This window comes from Gopherus evgoodei, chromosome 2, assembly GCF_007399415.2.
Source record: "Gopherus evgoodei ecotype Sinaloan lineage chromosome 2, rGopEvg1_v1.p, whole genome shotgun sequence".
Classification (NCBI taxonomy): domain Eukaryota; kingdom Metazoa; phylum Chordata; order Testudines; family Testudinidae; genus Gopherus; species Gopherus evgoodei.
In genome coordinates, this window is record NC_044323.1 from 221,804,820 (window position 1) to 221,822,014 (window position 17,195).

Below are 17,195 nucleotides of genomic sequence, written 5' to 3' on the forward strand. Positions count from 1 at the left end.
GACCGCATAGTTTTGCAGGTTTGGGATGATTCGCAGTGGCTGCGAAACTTTCGCATGCGTAAGGGCACTTTCATGGAACTTTGTGACTTGCTTTCCTCTGCCCTGAAACGCCAGAATACCAAGATCAGAGCAGCCCTCACAGTGGAGAAGCGAGTGGCAATAGCCCTCTGGAAGCTTGCAATGCCAGACAGCTACCGGTCAGTCGGGAATCAATTTGGAGTGGGAAAATCTACTGTGGGGGCTGCTGTGATGCAAGTAGCCAAAGCAATCATTAAGCTGCTGCTACGAAAGATTGTGACTCTGGGAAACGTGCAGGTCATAGTGGATGGCTTTGCTGCAATGGGATTCCCTAACTGTGGTGGGGTGATAGATGGAACCCATATCCTTATCTTGGCACCGGAGCACCAGGGCACCCAGTACATAAACCGCAAGGGGTACTTTTCAGTGGTGCTGCAAGCACTGGTGGATCATAAGGGACGTTTCACCAACATCCACGTGGGATGGCCAGGAAGGGTTCATGACGCTCTCTTCTTCAGGAACACTACTCTGTTTAAACGACTGCAGCAAGGGAATTACTTCCCAGATCAGAAAATAACCGTTGGGGATGTTGAAAGCCTGTAATTATCCTGAGAGACCCAGCCTACCCCTTGATGCCATGGCTCATGAAGCCATACACAGGCAGCTTGGACAGTAGTCAGGAGTTGTTCAACTACAGGCTGAGCAAGTGCAGAATGGTGGTAGAATGTGCATTTGGCCGTTTAAAGGCGCGCTGGCGCACATTACTGACTTGCTCAGACCTCAGCCAAACCAATGTCCCCATTGTTATTGCTGCTTGCTGTGTGCTCCACAATCTCTGTGAGAGTAAGGGGGAGATCTTTATGGTGGGGTGGGAGGCTGAGGCAAATCATCTGGCCACTGATTACGCGCAGCCAGACCCCAGGGCGATTAGAAGAGCACACCTGGAAGCGGTGCGCATTAGAGAAGCTTTGAAAACGAGTTTCATCACGGGCCAGGGTACAGTGTGACTGCTGTTTGTTTCCTCTTGATGAACCCTATAAGCAACCCACCCTCCCCTTCGATTACAGCTTGACTTTATTTCCTTAAGCACTATCGTTTAAAAATCATGTATTCTTTATTAAGTCATTATAAAATGAGGGAGAGAACTGACAAGGTAGCCCGGTTGTGGTTTGGGAGGAAGATAGGAGGGAAGGAAAAGGCCACTAAAAATATTTCAAAGTAATGACAGCCTTTTGGTTGGGCTCTCCACGGGGATGGAGTGGACAGGTGCATGAAGCCTTCCCCCACACGTTCTTACATGTCTGGGTGAGGAGGATATGGAACATGGTGAGGGGTGAGGGTGGTTACACAGGGGCTGCAGCGGCACTCTGTGACCCTGCTACTGTTCCTGAAGCTCCACCAGACGTCTGAGGATGTCAGTTTGTTCACGCAGCAGCCCCAGTGTTGCATCCCGCAACCACGGATCTTCCTGCCTACACCTCTGATCTTTCTGCCGCCACCTCTCATCTCGAGCGTCCCTCCTCTTCTCACATTGGTCCGTCCTATCCTCACGTTGGTCCCTCCTGTCTTCACGTTCACTGGCATCTTTCCTGTATTTGATACCACGTCCTTCCACTCATTCAGTTGAGCTCTTTCATTGCGGTTCACTTCCATGATTTCCGAGAACATTTAGTCTTGCGTCTTTTTTTTCCGTCGCCTTATCTGAGATAGCCTTCGGGATGGAGTAGGGAGGCTTGAAAAATTTGCAGCTGCATGAGGGAGGGAAAAAAGGGAGAGAAGTATTTTAAAAGATACATTTTACAGAACATTGCTTATACTCTTTCACGGTGAACAACACTATTCACCTTACATAGCACATGTGATTTCAGTACAAGGTCGCATTTTGCATCTTAATATTGAGTGCCTGCGGCTCTGGTGTTAGAGATCTCACAGACGCTGATCTGGGCAGCAGAATTCAGCTTGCATGCATCCATGGTAAGCCATTGTCTTTCGGCTTCTGCAGCCTTCATATACCCAGCACCCTCCTTTCCCAAATATCAAGCAAATCCCGTTGAGTGCTGCTTCTTTCCTGTTAACGTGCAGCAGCAGAAACCACCACCCCCCCATCCAATTCTCTGGGATGAACGCTTTACCCCTCCCCCCACCACATGGCAGGTATCATGGAAGATCACTGGTAACATCCCCTTCCCCCTCCCCCACCGCGTGGCTGGTAGCAGGGAAGATCCCTGCTAGCCAAACACAAAAAAGCTCAGTGCCATTTCCCCGCCCCCTCCTTCCCCTGCTTGGCTAAATGCAAGGAAGGATTTCTTTTAAGCCACAGGCAAACAGCCCAGTAGGAATGGCCATCTCTGTTCCCTTAATTAAATTCCTGAATTTCAACCAGGTAACCATGAACGATATCACTCTCCTGAGGATAACACAGCAAGATAAAGAACGGATGTTGCTTGAATGCCAGCAATCACCGGGACCATACGCAGCTAGGCTTTGTCATGCAATGATACCAGATTACTTGCTACATGCATGGCGTGGTCAGGTGTTCTACCATGGAGGACAGAATAAGGCTTCCCTGCCCAGAAACCTTCTGCAAAGGCTTTTGGAGTACCTCCAGGAGAGCTTCATGGAGATGTCCCTGGAGGATTTCCCCTCCATCCCCAGACATGTTAACAGACTTTTCCAATAATTGTACTGGCAGCAAATGCATCCCAAGTCCTCAGGGCAAATTAATCATTAAAAAATGCTTGCTTTTAAACCATGTTTTATATTTACAAAGGTACACTCACCAGAGGTCGCTTCCATGGCTTCATTGTCTGGGCTAGTGGCTTGGGAGGGCTGGGAGGGTAATTCCGTCAGGGTGAGAAGAAGGTCCTGGCTGTTTTGGGGAGAACAGAGTGCTGTGTGCTCTCTGCAAGCTCGTCCTCCTCTTCCTCCTCATCTTCCCCGTCCGCATAATCCTCAGCCATTTCTGAGATTACTACCCCCACCTCGGAATCCACGGACAGGGCTGGGGAACTGGTGGCGGACTCCCCTAGAATTGCATGCAGCTCAGCATAGAAGCGGCATGTTTTCAGCCCTGCCTTGGACCTTCCATTTGCTGCTTTGGTTTTCTGGTAGGCTTGTCTGAGCTCCTTAACTTTCACACGGGACTGCACTGAGTCCCTGGTGTGGCCTTTCTCCATCATGGCCTTGGAAATTTTTTCAAATTTTTTTTCATTTTGTCTTTTGGAATGGAGTTCTGTTAGCACGGAATCCTCTCCCCATATAGTGATCAGATCCAGTACCTCCCGTGTGGTCCATGCTGGAGCTCTTTTCCGATTCTCAGGAGACTGCATTGTTACCTGTGCTGATGAGCTCTGCGTGGTCACCTGTGCTGGTGAGCTCTCCATGCTGGCCAAACAGGAAATGAAATTCAAAAGTTCGCGGGGCTTTTCCTGTCTACCTGGCCAGTGCATCCGAGTTCAGATTGCTTTCCAGAGCAGTCACAGTGGTGCACTGTGGGATACCGCCCGGAGGCCAATACCGTCGATTTGCGGCCACACTAACCCTAATCTGACATGGCAATACCGATTTCAGCACTACCCATCTCTTTGGGGTTTAAAGAGCCCTTTATATCGATATAAAGGGCCTCGTTGTGTGGACGGGTGCAGGGTTAAATCAGTTTAACGCTTCTAAATTTGGTTTAAACGCGTAGTGTAGACTAGGCCTAAGTATGCCAGAATCAGGGCATGCCAAAGAGAGAGTTGAATGTGATACTGTAACTTCACCCCTTTCTGTGAGTGCTTTATAAACTATTCTTTAATTATGTGATCATGTATTTTTCACAGTATCCATGTTTTCCTACAGCCAGGTATCTATCTGTTCATCCTAATTACAACAAACTACACTGGTTGTACCAGATGCATTCATGAAAGTCATTTTTGTACAATTGAATAGTGAATGAGGCAATGCTCTGTCCCATGTGAGATGCATAATGAATTTGGTAAAGGCTTCTGATCACCTCCCCCCGCCCACACACACACCTTATTCAGTGTGCACCTTACTCCATGAGATGAGAGTTCCTGTGAAATTCTGCCTCATTGAACTTGTACTTCGAATTATTAAAATCTTCATGTGCTGGGCATATCAGCTTTTCGGCATTTTGGATTATTAAAGATAGGACATTGAATGAGCTAAGTTCCTACTGCACACATCTTGGAATATTTTATAAAGACATCTCTAATTCAGTGAACACGCACACCACAGACTATCTTCTCTCCAACTGCTCATTTAAAAAGCGCTGAAAAAGCAGATAATTTACAATGTATATGCATTAAGTAGTAGTACCAAAAACACTCAACCTGGGCAAATCAAAACCAATTTTGGAACACTCTAAAGCACATTTATCTTATTTATGTATGCTCTCCCACCCAAAGTATCTGTGCTCTTTCTAAATATTTGTGGATTTATCTTCACAACACCCCTGTCTATTAGGTACTGTCCCCTTTTCACAGAGTACTTGGATTACTTACTGAGGGTCATGCAGAGCTGGGAATTGAATTTAGGTTTCCTGAATTCTAGACCTTAACCACAAGACTGCTCTTTTCCCCTTTGTTCTATCTGAGGACTGTTTCCCTGATAAATTTTAACTTTCCACGCCTAGTCATAAAGAAGAGGATGCATGAATAGAAACCTTATTAATAATAATAGTTACTATTTTATTTGATAGTGCACTATTTTATTATAATGTTTGTTTTATTGCATGCCAATGTAGATTTCTATTTATTTCTGAATTGTTTTCTTAATACTGAATGCAAGTGACCCCTGGAGACAAGCTGAACTGCCATATTTTCCCATTCCATCTGCAAAGGAAATTGAGTCAAACTTATCAATATTCACCCTGTAGATTCCATGTACCCAAGCTGCTGGCATTGCTTAAAAAGAAAGCATGCCCTGTTATATCGAAGAGTGAATGTAGAATGATGATCCCATCACCATCTAATTTATCATGGCCACTGTATGAGTGAGCTGTAGAGTTTTCACCCTGGGTAATGAATAGAAGGAACAAATTAAGAAGTCTAGGGAGGTGGAATGAAACAGTATCTATGATAATATGAAACAAATATTTTAGAGGAATTATTCACCTTGTTTTATTTTTGCCATAATACTGTAGTCCTTAATCCCAGATGTGAAGACAAGGACATGAAGCAAACAAAACACAGTGATTCTGGAGTAGCCTGGGGAACTAGAGGTTGCTTCTGAACTCGGGTCAGCTGCATCTTTGCTGCCAAGAAGGAGGCCTTGTTTTACTCCCAAGTGATACTAATCTAACTGGGGAAAAAACATAGCTTTCAATAAACGCACTAAATTGATTTCATTTTATTTTTTTTTGACAAGCACTAGAAAATTAGATTAGTGGTTGTTTTTGTTAACTGGCTTCAACAGACTTGCATTCTTTGAGTACAAATATACCCGTCTCCAAACATAAGACTATGATATGTGCATGTAGGAGCAAATATCAACATCAGAACATGTTTGGTATTGAGTTACTCTGAGGTTATAGATTTTTTCCAGCTGTTACCTCAATCAACTAGCAGAAAAATTATTATATGTGAAACTGGAGATCTACTAAAGCAAAAGGAGCCAAAATACTAGTGATCAGGGGTAGGGTTGGGAAGGAAGTTTTACAAGATCAATAACATCAAGCAGGAAGAAAATAAATTTGAGTCAAGATACTATGCAGTATATCTCAGTAAAAGCACAAGAGAGACAGACATACACACAGAGGAAGAAAGACACATGGAAGAAGTTTTTAAAATAGGGTATTGGTGACATAATTTTTAAAAAATAATTTAATATTTGATTCTGACTCCTTTTTTCCAGGCAAAAGCTCCTTCTCCGTAATGAAAATGTCCCTGTTATCATGAATACATATTTTAGTCAGAAGATTCTTCTCAAAGATCATGCAGAAGTGAAAGATAGGACACGTTGTCCAGAGAAGTTGCATATTAGAAGGAACGTTATATCTTTGGCACAAATATTCAGATTAAATGATCTCAGAGACAGTCTGCCACAGGAATCTGCAGTTAATCAGGTAAGGTTCATTTTGTTTGAAGTTTAGCACTTTTTAATAATTTGGTGACCAGATACTTGGAAATCATAACATAAATATTGAAATACTTATGTGCTCTCTTGCCCTCCTATTTGGCCAAAACTGAGTAATATGATGTGCTGTTTGTTTTAATAATATTTTACAAGTAGAGACTTTTGGCCAGCCAAATGCTGAACTGCTGTGAGATTATTTTGTTGTGGCTCACTACTGCACTGGATAATATTGGTGACATTATGACAGCCTTCTTCCCCTTCTTCCCCTGTCCTTTCTTTAAAACACCAATGATTGCCTTTAATAGAAATAAGGTCAAGATTTTAAAAATGACTAGTGGTTGTGGGTACCTCAACTTTGGATGCCAAACTTAAGACACTTTTAAAAGGCCTGGCTGATAGTGAATGTCTAGCACTTTCTGAAAATCAGACCCCTTTAATGTATTTTGTTGGACAACCAAAAATGGAGGCACCAAAAATAACTTGTCACTTTTGAAAATCTTGGCCAGAGTTTCAGATGACTCCCTTGCAAAGCTTTCACCATTCCCATCATATCTGATCCCTCTTTTTAGGCCTGGGAATGAAAAGGTTAGATATATCAAATCAAAGCCTAAGATGACTTCACATTTTTAACCTATTTCCACTATATATGTGCCAAAACCAGAATAATTTACTCGCACTCCTACACTTTGGAGGGTTCAGAAGAAATCGGGCCTGTATCCAAACCATCCTTGGATTTGGTTTTGCAATACCAAACCCAACAAACAAACTTATAAAAAAACAAAAACACTTTCTTTGAAATGTCAACTAAAAAGCTCACTGTTTCAACCTTGTTTACATGGGATATTTTTGTATCAGCATAGCTTCTCTACAGAGCAGCAAATATCTTTATACACTGATGCAGTGCATCTGTAGTGGAGTTTGTTTTGGTTGCAAGTACTTTGATTTAGCTACATCAGTGCAGAAATTCAGAATCAGCGAGGACTCAGCCAAATCTACACTATGCAGCTTTTAGTGACAGGGCTATATCACTACAGCCGTGTGGCTAAAAGGCACACCATGTAGCCACTGTTTGTCGGCTCTTCTGTCGACAAAATACTTCCACCCCCAATGAGTGGCTTTTTTTTAACACCTCTGAAAGACAAAGGTTTTGTCGTTCAGTTGCCAGTGTAGACATAGCCTAAGTGGCTGTGAGCCATTTCTAGTAACAAGCGCCCTTTGAATTGAACTGTGTTCTTGGAGACCATCCTGGTCCTACTGATGTCAAAGGGAGTTTGGCATTAATTTGAATGGTATCGAGACAAATCCATTCATGCTAGCGAGTGACAGCTAGTAGGGATTAATTTTATGTAGTGTTTTTCTGAAAATGGGGTTTAGATTAAGGATGGCAGAGAGGAGATTGAGGGAAACAACAATTTTGCTATAAGAAAATGCAGGTGTTTAAAATGGGATGAATGTGGTTACTGATATGGGATGAAGCAGCAGACAGCATGGTTTTTTATTGCAAAATAAACTTACTTTTTTCAGATATAGTGAAAGAATGGAAATAGAAAGGGAAATAAATTAGGGTTCCTGTTTTCCTCATCAGTAATCTGGTTCCTTTGACTCTGTAGTTCATCAATTTGAGAGCTGAATTATTGCTTCATAAAACTATGCATCCTTATATTTTTCCCTCAATTTAGAAGTTGTAGAGTGAATTTTGAAGGCTAATGCTACAATTTAAAAGCAAGTAATAATTAGAACTACCAAGAATTAAGTAAAACATAAAATAGTGATAAATATTAATGCCAATTCTTTCTTCCCCCTACTGTCACCCTTGTCTCACATGAACAGAATTTGTTTAATCCAAGGCAATACACAAGAGATCACTGTGTGCTTACCTGTAGGGTTTCTTGTGCATTTATTTAAAATCTTAGATTAAAGCTGGCCATGTGTGGAAATTACAGTTTATATATACTAAATACTTAGCAAATAATCTTGTGGTGCTTTTTAATAGTGAATCTTGTTGAATTTTACTTTATGTCACTACATGGTTTCATAGTCTATAAAGTAATTTAATTTATGCCTTTGTCTTTACCAGGTTGCTTGTACCAATATGATTACACCAAAGACTGTACAGACTAACAGCAACCCTGAGTCCAAACTACATCCCTTTGCACTCAGTGCCCCAAATGACTCTCTCCTAGAAGTGGTGGAAAGCCAGGGAGCAGCGGGGTGGAAGGAAGTGCAGGTACAAGTGGTTGTCCAAAGGGCGTATTATCTGCCTTCAAGAGAGGGTTTCAGATGTCAGCTTCAAGGAAATAACCCAATTCGTTATGCAACGCCAATCTTAAATTCGGATCTGCCAAATGTTAGGTGAGTAATAAAACGCTTGCAAACTGGTCTGGTGGGGTTATAATATTAGGGAAACAAAAGAGAGAGGGGAAGTTGGGTCTGGCATTGTGATGCCCTTAGCTCACACTGGCTAAATATATTAAGCAAGGCCTAGTGTTCTAGTTGTAATAATATTACGCCTCTTTAATAGGCACAGGTGCAGAGCACCACTGATGTTACCTGAGGGAGGGGATGACCTGACCTCTTGCCTAAGATTCCTTTGCTGCACCAAGAACTACTGGCAGAAAGTTGAAAAATGAGTGACTGGATGGTAATTTAAAATAGGTGATGATTATGTTCCTGTCTTATATTATTACATGAGTTGCACTGTACTGCTACTAATTCTGTTACCTAATAGTTTTCTAACTATTTCAATCTTTAAAGCACTTGACAAATAATTAATTGACCCTCTTATAACACCCTTATGAAACAGGAAAGAAAAATTAGCTTTATTTTAGAGGTGGAGAAACTGAGGGCTTGTCTAAAATTGGGGATTTTACACTGATGTAGCTGCACCAGTACAACCTTCTGGTGAAGTCTGGCCCTATTGAAGTCAGTAGTAAAGCTTCCATTGACTTCAGTGGGACCAGCATTTCACCCTTAGTACACCAGTGTGAAAAATTATTTGTACTGCACAGTTACATCAGGATCCGTGCAAAAATCTCCAGTGTACACGAGGCCTGCAACATCTAGAGGCTTAGACCAGCATTTTCTGTTTCTTCTGTTTCTTCCTTTGCCTCTTGCAAATGGAATGTTGTTAGTGTCTGCAGTGTAGGAGAGTCCCAATGGGATCTCACCTTTCCAGTGCAGAAGACATGCCAGATACAGTTCCCTCTTGATGCCATCAATACTGACTACTGCTACAACTTTTCATTCTCATTGTTTTGACTCTAAAAGTGCAAAGCAGAATTGGAAAAGAATGAAATAAAATGAGTGTCTGTGATTATGACCACCATGATTTTTATTAAATCCCACTTTTGGGGGGGTTTATATCTTAGCACTTTCAAATCATATTGAGTTGAAACTTTATACAGCAAATACATTAAATTTTGTTCTCCTACAAAAAGCTTTATTAAGGTTATGTTAAGGTTGCAGGCATGTATCACAGATTAGAGTGTATATGCCTTTTAAGACCTCAGGAAGTCCCTGCAGAATTTTGGAGCTGTATAAGTGTGTCGCTGTACAAGGGTAAGTGCCTCAGACCCCCTGGGAAGCTGAAGGAGGCTCATGAGGGACCCTTCAGGCCTTAGAGCCTTCACTGAGGATACTTCCAATCAGACCCCTGTAGGCAATAGAAGGCTTGTGAGCACCCAACTAGCCTCAAAAACTTATAGAAATTCCTCAACCCTCATTTCTCTGTAAGCCTTATGATGCTCTACAGAAGCCAGTCGATCCCTAATCTTTCTCCACAAGCCTTAAGAGGCTTATTTTTTCCCACAGAACTAAAACTGTATCATCAGCCACTCAACGAACCTCAACAGGGTCATGAGTATTCTAGTGTTCTAAGGGCTCATCCTTATGCTCAAGTTTCACAGGTTTAACTGAATTCAGTTTAAAAACTGTGTTAAATGAATGCACTTTGTGTCCACTATTACAGAAAAATGATAGAAAAATTCTATATCGGCAAAAAAACAACCTGCCTATATTTCTTTCTTCATAGATTTTTAAGAAGGGGCTGAAACTGGGCTTCTGATGGAAAACTGTTTGCAATTTTAACTATGGAGTGGCTATTATCACTCCATAATTTAGCTCAATTATGATCTAAAATCCTAGCTCCGTCACCTCCTTTTCAGTTTCAAAATTTAAACAAACAAACAAAAAATTGCATCCATGAACACAATTCCAGATAGTCTTTGGTCTACAACCTTCACAGGAGTGGGGTGAAACTACACACACATCTCAGATTGTATTTTTACATCAAACTTGAAATAAAAATAGATCCTTTTGACTTTGGACATTAAACCCCTCAGTTCAGAACTGGATGAATGGTTATACAAGCAGAGAACATAGGGTTCTGGGTTTCTAAATACTCCCTACAGCTTTAGCTAAGCTGTCTCATATACAGTAGTTAAACTAAGCCATTGATAGTGCCTTAGAATTTTTGAAAGCATTTCAGCTGAGAATTGATCCTGACTTGTATCAGCCATAAGAAACTTCCTTCTACATCAGAAACTTCCATGCTCATCATCTTAAAAGTGACCTGGTTGCATCACTCCCTCACTAAGCTAATGAGTTCTTTCATTTCTTGTCACAAGTTACCATCCCCTAAACCAGCTGCCAATTCTTTACCTAAAACGTTTGTCATGGAAACAAGATGTATAGCTTATGAGAGAATATGAGTGAGCAGAAGTCTTTAATTTGTATATAAAAGTTTGAACTAAGTATCAGGGCAGCGCTACAGTTTATTGATTTAAACTGTTTCTGACAGACTGTTTTACAATTTTCTTATTGTTATAGCATCTAAATGTCACTGCAATAGAGAAACATTTTTTTAAAAAAGGCAATAAAATGAAAAGAAGCAGAAAATAAAATATGGAGCAAGGGGATGTTAATCCTGGTTGTCTGCCTGGTTGTGCTGGATTTGCATCTGGAATATAGTGTTTAGTTCTGGGCACCTAAATTCTACAAAAATATTTACAAGTTGTGGAGGTTTTTGGAATTTTCTCTTAAGAAAAATTTCAAAAACTGTTGCTAGTGTAATGTAAATGGACGAAGTACTAAAAACTGTAATACCTACCTTTATATAACTACTGCATAGGTACTTATATAATTTGTACCTACAGTAAAGTGCAATCCTTTACTGGTAGGCAAATGGACTAGATGACCTAATAGGTCTTTTGCATCTCTAACATCTATCAATCTATGAAATTTGGGGTTCTGGGCATTTTCCAGGACACTTAAAAACCACTATATTTGCCATTCCCTCCAGCAATGCGCTGCTGTTGAAGAAGATGTACTGTACATGCTTAGCGAGCAGGTAAAGGAAGAAACATGCCTTGCCATGATTCTTTTTCTTTCCCATTATCGTCTGGCATGCATATTGCTGCTGTTCTCCTCTCTTGGTGAAAGAGTAGCTTTTAAAATCGTGTAAAGTTGATTCTCAGTGAAATTGCTTTTGCTTAGAGGCATCTATGTGGAGAATTATGGGGTGGTTTGCCTGAATGGATTCAGCCCATCCCTAGAAAAAGGTGTGGAGCACAGGTGTAAGCCAAAAACTTTTCCATCTAACATTACTCTTTTCAACTCTTTTAGAGAGAGCCTAATTGGTAAGAAAATACAAAAAAAAGAAGAAAAAAAAGAAAGAAAGACAGACACCCTTTGTGTTAAGGAGCCTTCTGCTGATGAGATGCCTGATTTGCTGAGTCAGCCTTGTATTTTGTGTTTGTGGTATCAAGCAGTGTATAATTTGGATTTTGTTCTTGCCAGTATGATCTTATTGTGAGGGGGCTACTTGAGTTCAGGAAAATGTAGTTGGTCAGTTTTATTCTTAAAGGACAGGAACTATATGTAGTAGTTAGTGTAACCAGTACTCAAAGTTTGAAAGGTTACTGGATAATTAACCAATCCAAGAGCTCAAAAGATTTGGGGTTGGAAAAAGGATGTGGCCTATTGATGAAAAGCTTAGTAACTTTTAAAAAAGAATAGTGCTAGTTATGGCTGTGTAGCCACATTTTAAAATCTTTGTGTGTGAATATAGGAATTTTCCATTTGCTTCTTTTGGCATATGTCCTGACCTACTTCCCACCTTAATGTTAAAATTCTAGCTTACAATAACATTCTGTTCTCAGAATGTATACAATTTTTTAAAAAAAGGTTTGTAACCCCTTTTTTTCTTTCAGTAATGAATAGTCCTTTTATTCTTTCTCTCTATTTTATATTTTCTAGTCACTTTTTTCTTGTCAGGGCCTTGAGAAGCAGCCAGAGTTGACTCCACCATGCAAGCAGAACCCCAGAGAAGCAAATAATTAGGGAAAGCCAAGTGTTTGTGTGTATAAATAGGGGAATGTGGGTAATCTACATTTCCGTTTTGACTAGGGCAGCAAAAGAACTACAGCCATATCTGCTGGGATTGTTTGTTTCCTAGCAGGTTGTTGTGAGTTTCTACACAGTGTATGCCTATGTAATGCCAGGTAGAAAGGATCTAGTGACTTGCGCCAGTCCTCTGAAACTGATTTAGAGTCATAGATTATTAGGGTTGGAAGGGACCTCAGGAGATCATCTAGTCCAACCCCCTGCTCAAAGCAGGACTAATCCCCAAATGGCTCCCTCAAGTATTGAGCTCACAACCCTGGGTTTAGCAGGCCAATGCTCAAACCACTGAGCTATCCCTCCTTCCCTACCCCAATGATGGGGGGTAAACAGAAGTCACATCAGTGACTCTGACTCACTGTCAGGAAGTCTCCAGTCAGGAAGTCTCCATCTGAATTGTAAAAGCACCTATTAATCATATCAGGATCATCTTTCTTCTTTCTCTTCTTCCCTCTTGTGGTCTTAGGACATTCTCATTCCAATTTGTCTTAGTGCAAACACAGTTGCATTATGGATCAAATGCTACGGTTAACATTTCTAGTGTCTCTGGTGGTGTTTAGGTAAGTCATAGTGTCTAACTTAAGGAAAATCTCATCTTGAGGTATAAAAAGCCTTTTTAAAATTAGTATGTTTTTAATGTGAAGAAGGTCTGAGATGGAAAGGAGAATCATTTAAAGATCCATGCTCACAGATGTTAGCATCTGTCAAAACGTTTTCTTTTGTGGCCGACTTTATTCTGTTTACAGCATTCCAGTCATTTTTTTCAACAAAACATTTCTCAACAGTGTGTTCTAAAATGTATGATGGATTTTTAATTGCATTGGATTTCTGGGGTACAATTTTTCAAGTGGGAAGTAAACAGGAAATAGGTAACTGAAGGCTCTTCACTGCAATTCATAAACTAGAACATTTTCCCTGATTTCCTTTTTTCAGCTGCTTCTTGTGAGCAAAGATATGTGCTTTTAATATTCTTGTAAAGTTGTCTAATTGCTACTTGAAAGGCTTTTAATAGTTCCCTAAGCAGTTTGAGAAAACATATCCACTGCAGTTCAAGGACTAATAACTCGCTTCTGCTTTTCTTTCTTTCTCTGAGTAGAGTTATGTCTATAGTACAAGTATTACAGTTGCAGTGCTGCATCTACACCACTGTATGCTGTAATGCAGATGCTTCCTACATCAAAGACGGGGTTTTTCTGTCAGTGTAATTAAATCCCCTCTCTGAGAGGGGGTAGCTATGTCGATGGAAGAATATTTCCACCAGCCTAGCCATGTCTATGCTGGGGATTAGGTTGACCTAACTATGGTGCTCAGGGCATTTGAAATCCTGAGCAAAGTAGTTGGGTTGATTTAATTTTTAAGTGTAAACAAGGCCTTAGTGTCCTTCACAGTAGGATTGTTCACTCCTCCCCCACCCTTCTTTGCACCTTCTATAAGGAAAGCATTGCCCTGATCACAGCAACTGACTGACCAATGGGGATTTGAAATAGAGAAGAAAGAGACCGTTTGCTTTTTGAGAGTCCAGCTTTGGCATCTCACTGTCTGGCTGAGACATTAAATTATAATACGTTTCATGTCATCAATTCCCCGTACATCCCTCCCCAAACTCACTCCTGAAAAGCTGCCTCCCAGCTGCTGATTATAAAGTGTGACCGATTGAACTTCAACTCTTTCCAGTACTACTCCTTCACAACAATCTGGCATGGTCTATACTAGGAAATTAACTTGGCATAACTGTTGCTCAGAGGTGTGAAAAATCTCACTGTCTGGCTGAGACATTAAATTATAATACGTTTCATGTCATCAATTCCCCGTACATCCCTCCCCAAACTCACTCCTGAAAAGCTGCCTCCCAGCTGCTGATTATAAAGTGTGATCGATTGAACTTCAACTCTTTCCAGTACTACTCCTTCACAACAATCTGGCATGGTCTATACTAGGAAATTAACTTGGCATAACTGTTGCTCAGAGGTGTGAAAAATCCGCACCACATTTAAACCAACCTAATTGCCTAGTGTAGACAGCACTAAGTCAACGGGAGAATTCTCCTGGCAACCTAGCTACTGGCTCTTGGGGAAGTGGAGTACCTATTCTGACACGAGAACCCCTCCCATAGGTACAGGTAGTGTCTTCACTGAAGCAGTGCAACTGCAGTGGCGTAGCTGTGCTGCTCTAGTGGTTTATGTGTAGACATTGTTAATTTTACATTACAGTTTATTTTTCAATGCTAAACACAGAATCTTATTTCTATGTTAGGTAAACAGTGAAGTGGAGGGTAAAAGAGATATTATCTAATAAACGTGTTGCACGAGAACAAAAACTTGCCATTCTTTTTAAATCCAGCACTGGGTATAACAACTAATAAAATGATAGAATGATTTGTTAAGAAGTTGTTTTTGTCTCTATATTGTGTCAGAACTGTAGTAGACTAGCTGGTGTACAAGAAAAGTCCCACGCGGGTGGTGGTCAGTAAAAAGCACACATGTAAAGGGTACTGATCCTTCTGGCAAGGAAATTATCAGAAATGACCATTACTAGCTGTCCAACTGTGTGTGGGGATGGGGGCAGGAGGGTGATGGGTATGTGTGTGTGGATGGGGGGAGGGGCTGATGGAACCTTTGGTCACTCACTAGTTCTTCAGAAGAATCACGCTCCATTTCAGCGTGTTCAGATTTAAAATTTTTATTAAACCTAATGTTAAAAAATAATTATATAATAAATAGGTTGGGAAAAGAGTGTCTCTACATCTGGGTCTAGTGTTTACATTATACACAAATACAAAGTTAGTTTTTAAAGGGCATATGATACATACAGTACATAATCAGCAATAACCCAAATTTAGGTGAATAGATTTAACAATACAGTTTAAATATTAGAATCCGAATACTCGAATACATCACTCATGAAAAATGTAAGGAGATTTGGTTGTAGAAAGCAAAACATATCAATGAGTGGAGATTGTCCCTCAGTAATTGAGAATTAAGTTGGTTGTCCATTTAGAAAATACAATCTATGAGGAAAGTATTTGTTACTTTCCTGACTGCGCTTCTCACTGGCACTCCAACTCATCCCTGCTGGTATTGCCGATGTCCAATGATGTGTTCTATGTAGATGTCTCTCAACCACCTGGTGGCCTCCAGCACCATGAATTGTTGCATCAGCCAAGCGTAGCATTGACTGATTCCTTATTCTCTCAGCACTCACTCATTACTGGGGTCCCATGCGCCTAAGATTCCGATGATCAGTGCACATGTCTTGACCTTAGCTCTCAAGGTTTCGGCCAGAGGGGCATATTTCTCTACCTTTCAAGCTCGGACATCGTGGAAGGCCAGAGTCCTGTTCTCAAATGGTGCTATGATGTCCACCATGATGATCATCTTCCAGTCCATATTGGTGTGATGATGTCCGGTCGCAGTTGGCTGTCAGTTCCGGAGATGGTAGAGTTTAAGGCCACCTTCCCCAAGGGTGGGGAGATGGCTCTGGCCAGGTAATCTTGGATGGCGTGTCGCAGATGCCAGTGGGGCTTTCAGCTACACAGGACATGGGGTAGTGTCTCATTGGTATAGCTGCACTTCCTGCATCGCTTGTCCTGATTCCCATGGAGGACAGCTCCATTCAGTGGGATGCAGTTGAGCTGGGCCCTATAGATGAACCTCCAGTTGGCAAATCAGGGGAAGCTGCCTCCGGGGAGGAATTGTTTATTGGCGTCCCACTTGCATGTCACCCTGAATGCCTGGCCGTAGTCCGGCTTTTCATACAGTGGTGGCAGCCCTATAAGTACACAGATAGAAAGTAGCTCCCTCTGAAGATTAATACTTTGTTCAAGAAACAGTAGAATTCCTACTAATCTGTGGTTTTCCCATTATTATATACATGCATTTTTGCTAGCTTACTCACTGTTTCTCATGGAACTACCATTATGCACAATTCTGTAATCACCACCACCTACACTGTAATCACTCCCTTCTCCATCCTTTCCCCCTCCCGCACTGAAACGCATACAACACTAAGGGCTTACTTATGCTTAAAATGCTACAGCAGCACAACTGTACTGCTGTAGCACTTCAGTGTAGACACTACCTATGTCGACGAGAGGGGTTCTCCTGTCAGCGTAGATAAAGCAGCTAAGTCAACAGAAGAATTCTTCCTTCGACCTAGAGCTTTCTACATCTGGACTTAAGTCAACTTTACAACACTGATCAGGGGTGTGAATTTTTCATACCACCGACATAGTAAAAGCCTCCTAATTTTCTAGTGTAGACAAGGCCTAAATTGAATCACAACCTGTAGTTGTAGCATATGAACATCTTGTCATTCTCCTTGTCTTTTCTCCCTCCCCCTTCCCTCCACTTCTCCCCCCCCTCCAGTTTTATGTATGTGCACCAAGTATGAAAAACCTAATGATTCCAGAAAGAATATAGAACAGGGGTCGGCAATCTCCAGCATGCATGCCAAAGGCGGCACGCAGGCTGATTTTTAGTGGCATGCTGCTGCCAGCTGGGGTCCTGGCCGCTGACCCCACTTAGCCTGCTGCTGGCCTGGATTACAGAACCCCAGACTGGCAGTGGGCAACTCAGCCCACTGCCGGTCTGGGGTCCTGGCTGCCAGCCCTACTCAGGCCGCTACTGGCCTGAATGGGTGGAACCCGGGCTGGCAGTGAGCTGAGTGGGGCCAGTGGCCAGGACCCCGGCTGGCAGGGGCCA

General features: G+C 41.6%; 1 protein-coding gene across 1 annotated transcript in view; it reads left to right on the top strand.

Annotated features, from left to right (window-relative positions):
- Positions 1–17,195, top strand: part of SPIDR (scaffold protein involved in DNA repair) — a 330,382-nt gene that overhangs the window by 218,938 nt on the left and 94,249 nt on the right. The window contains exons 9-10 of the mRNA XM_030553056.1: positions 5,875–6,085; positions 8,174–8,448. Coding sequence (XP_030408916.1) covers positions 5,875–6,085; positions 8,174–8,448 — 486 coding nt within the window. The remainder of the gene's footprint in view (positions 1–5,874; positions 6,086–8,173; positions 8,449–17,195) is intronic.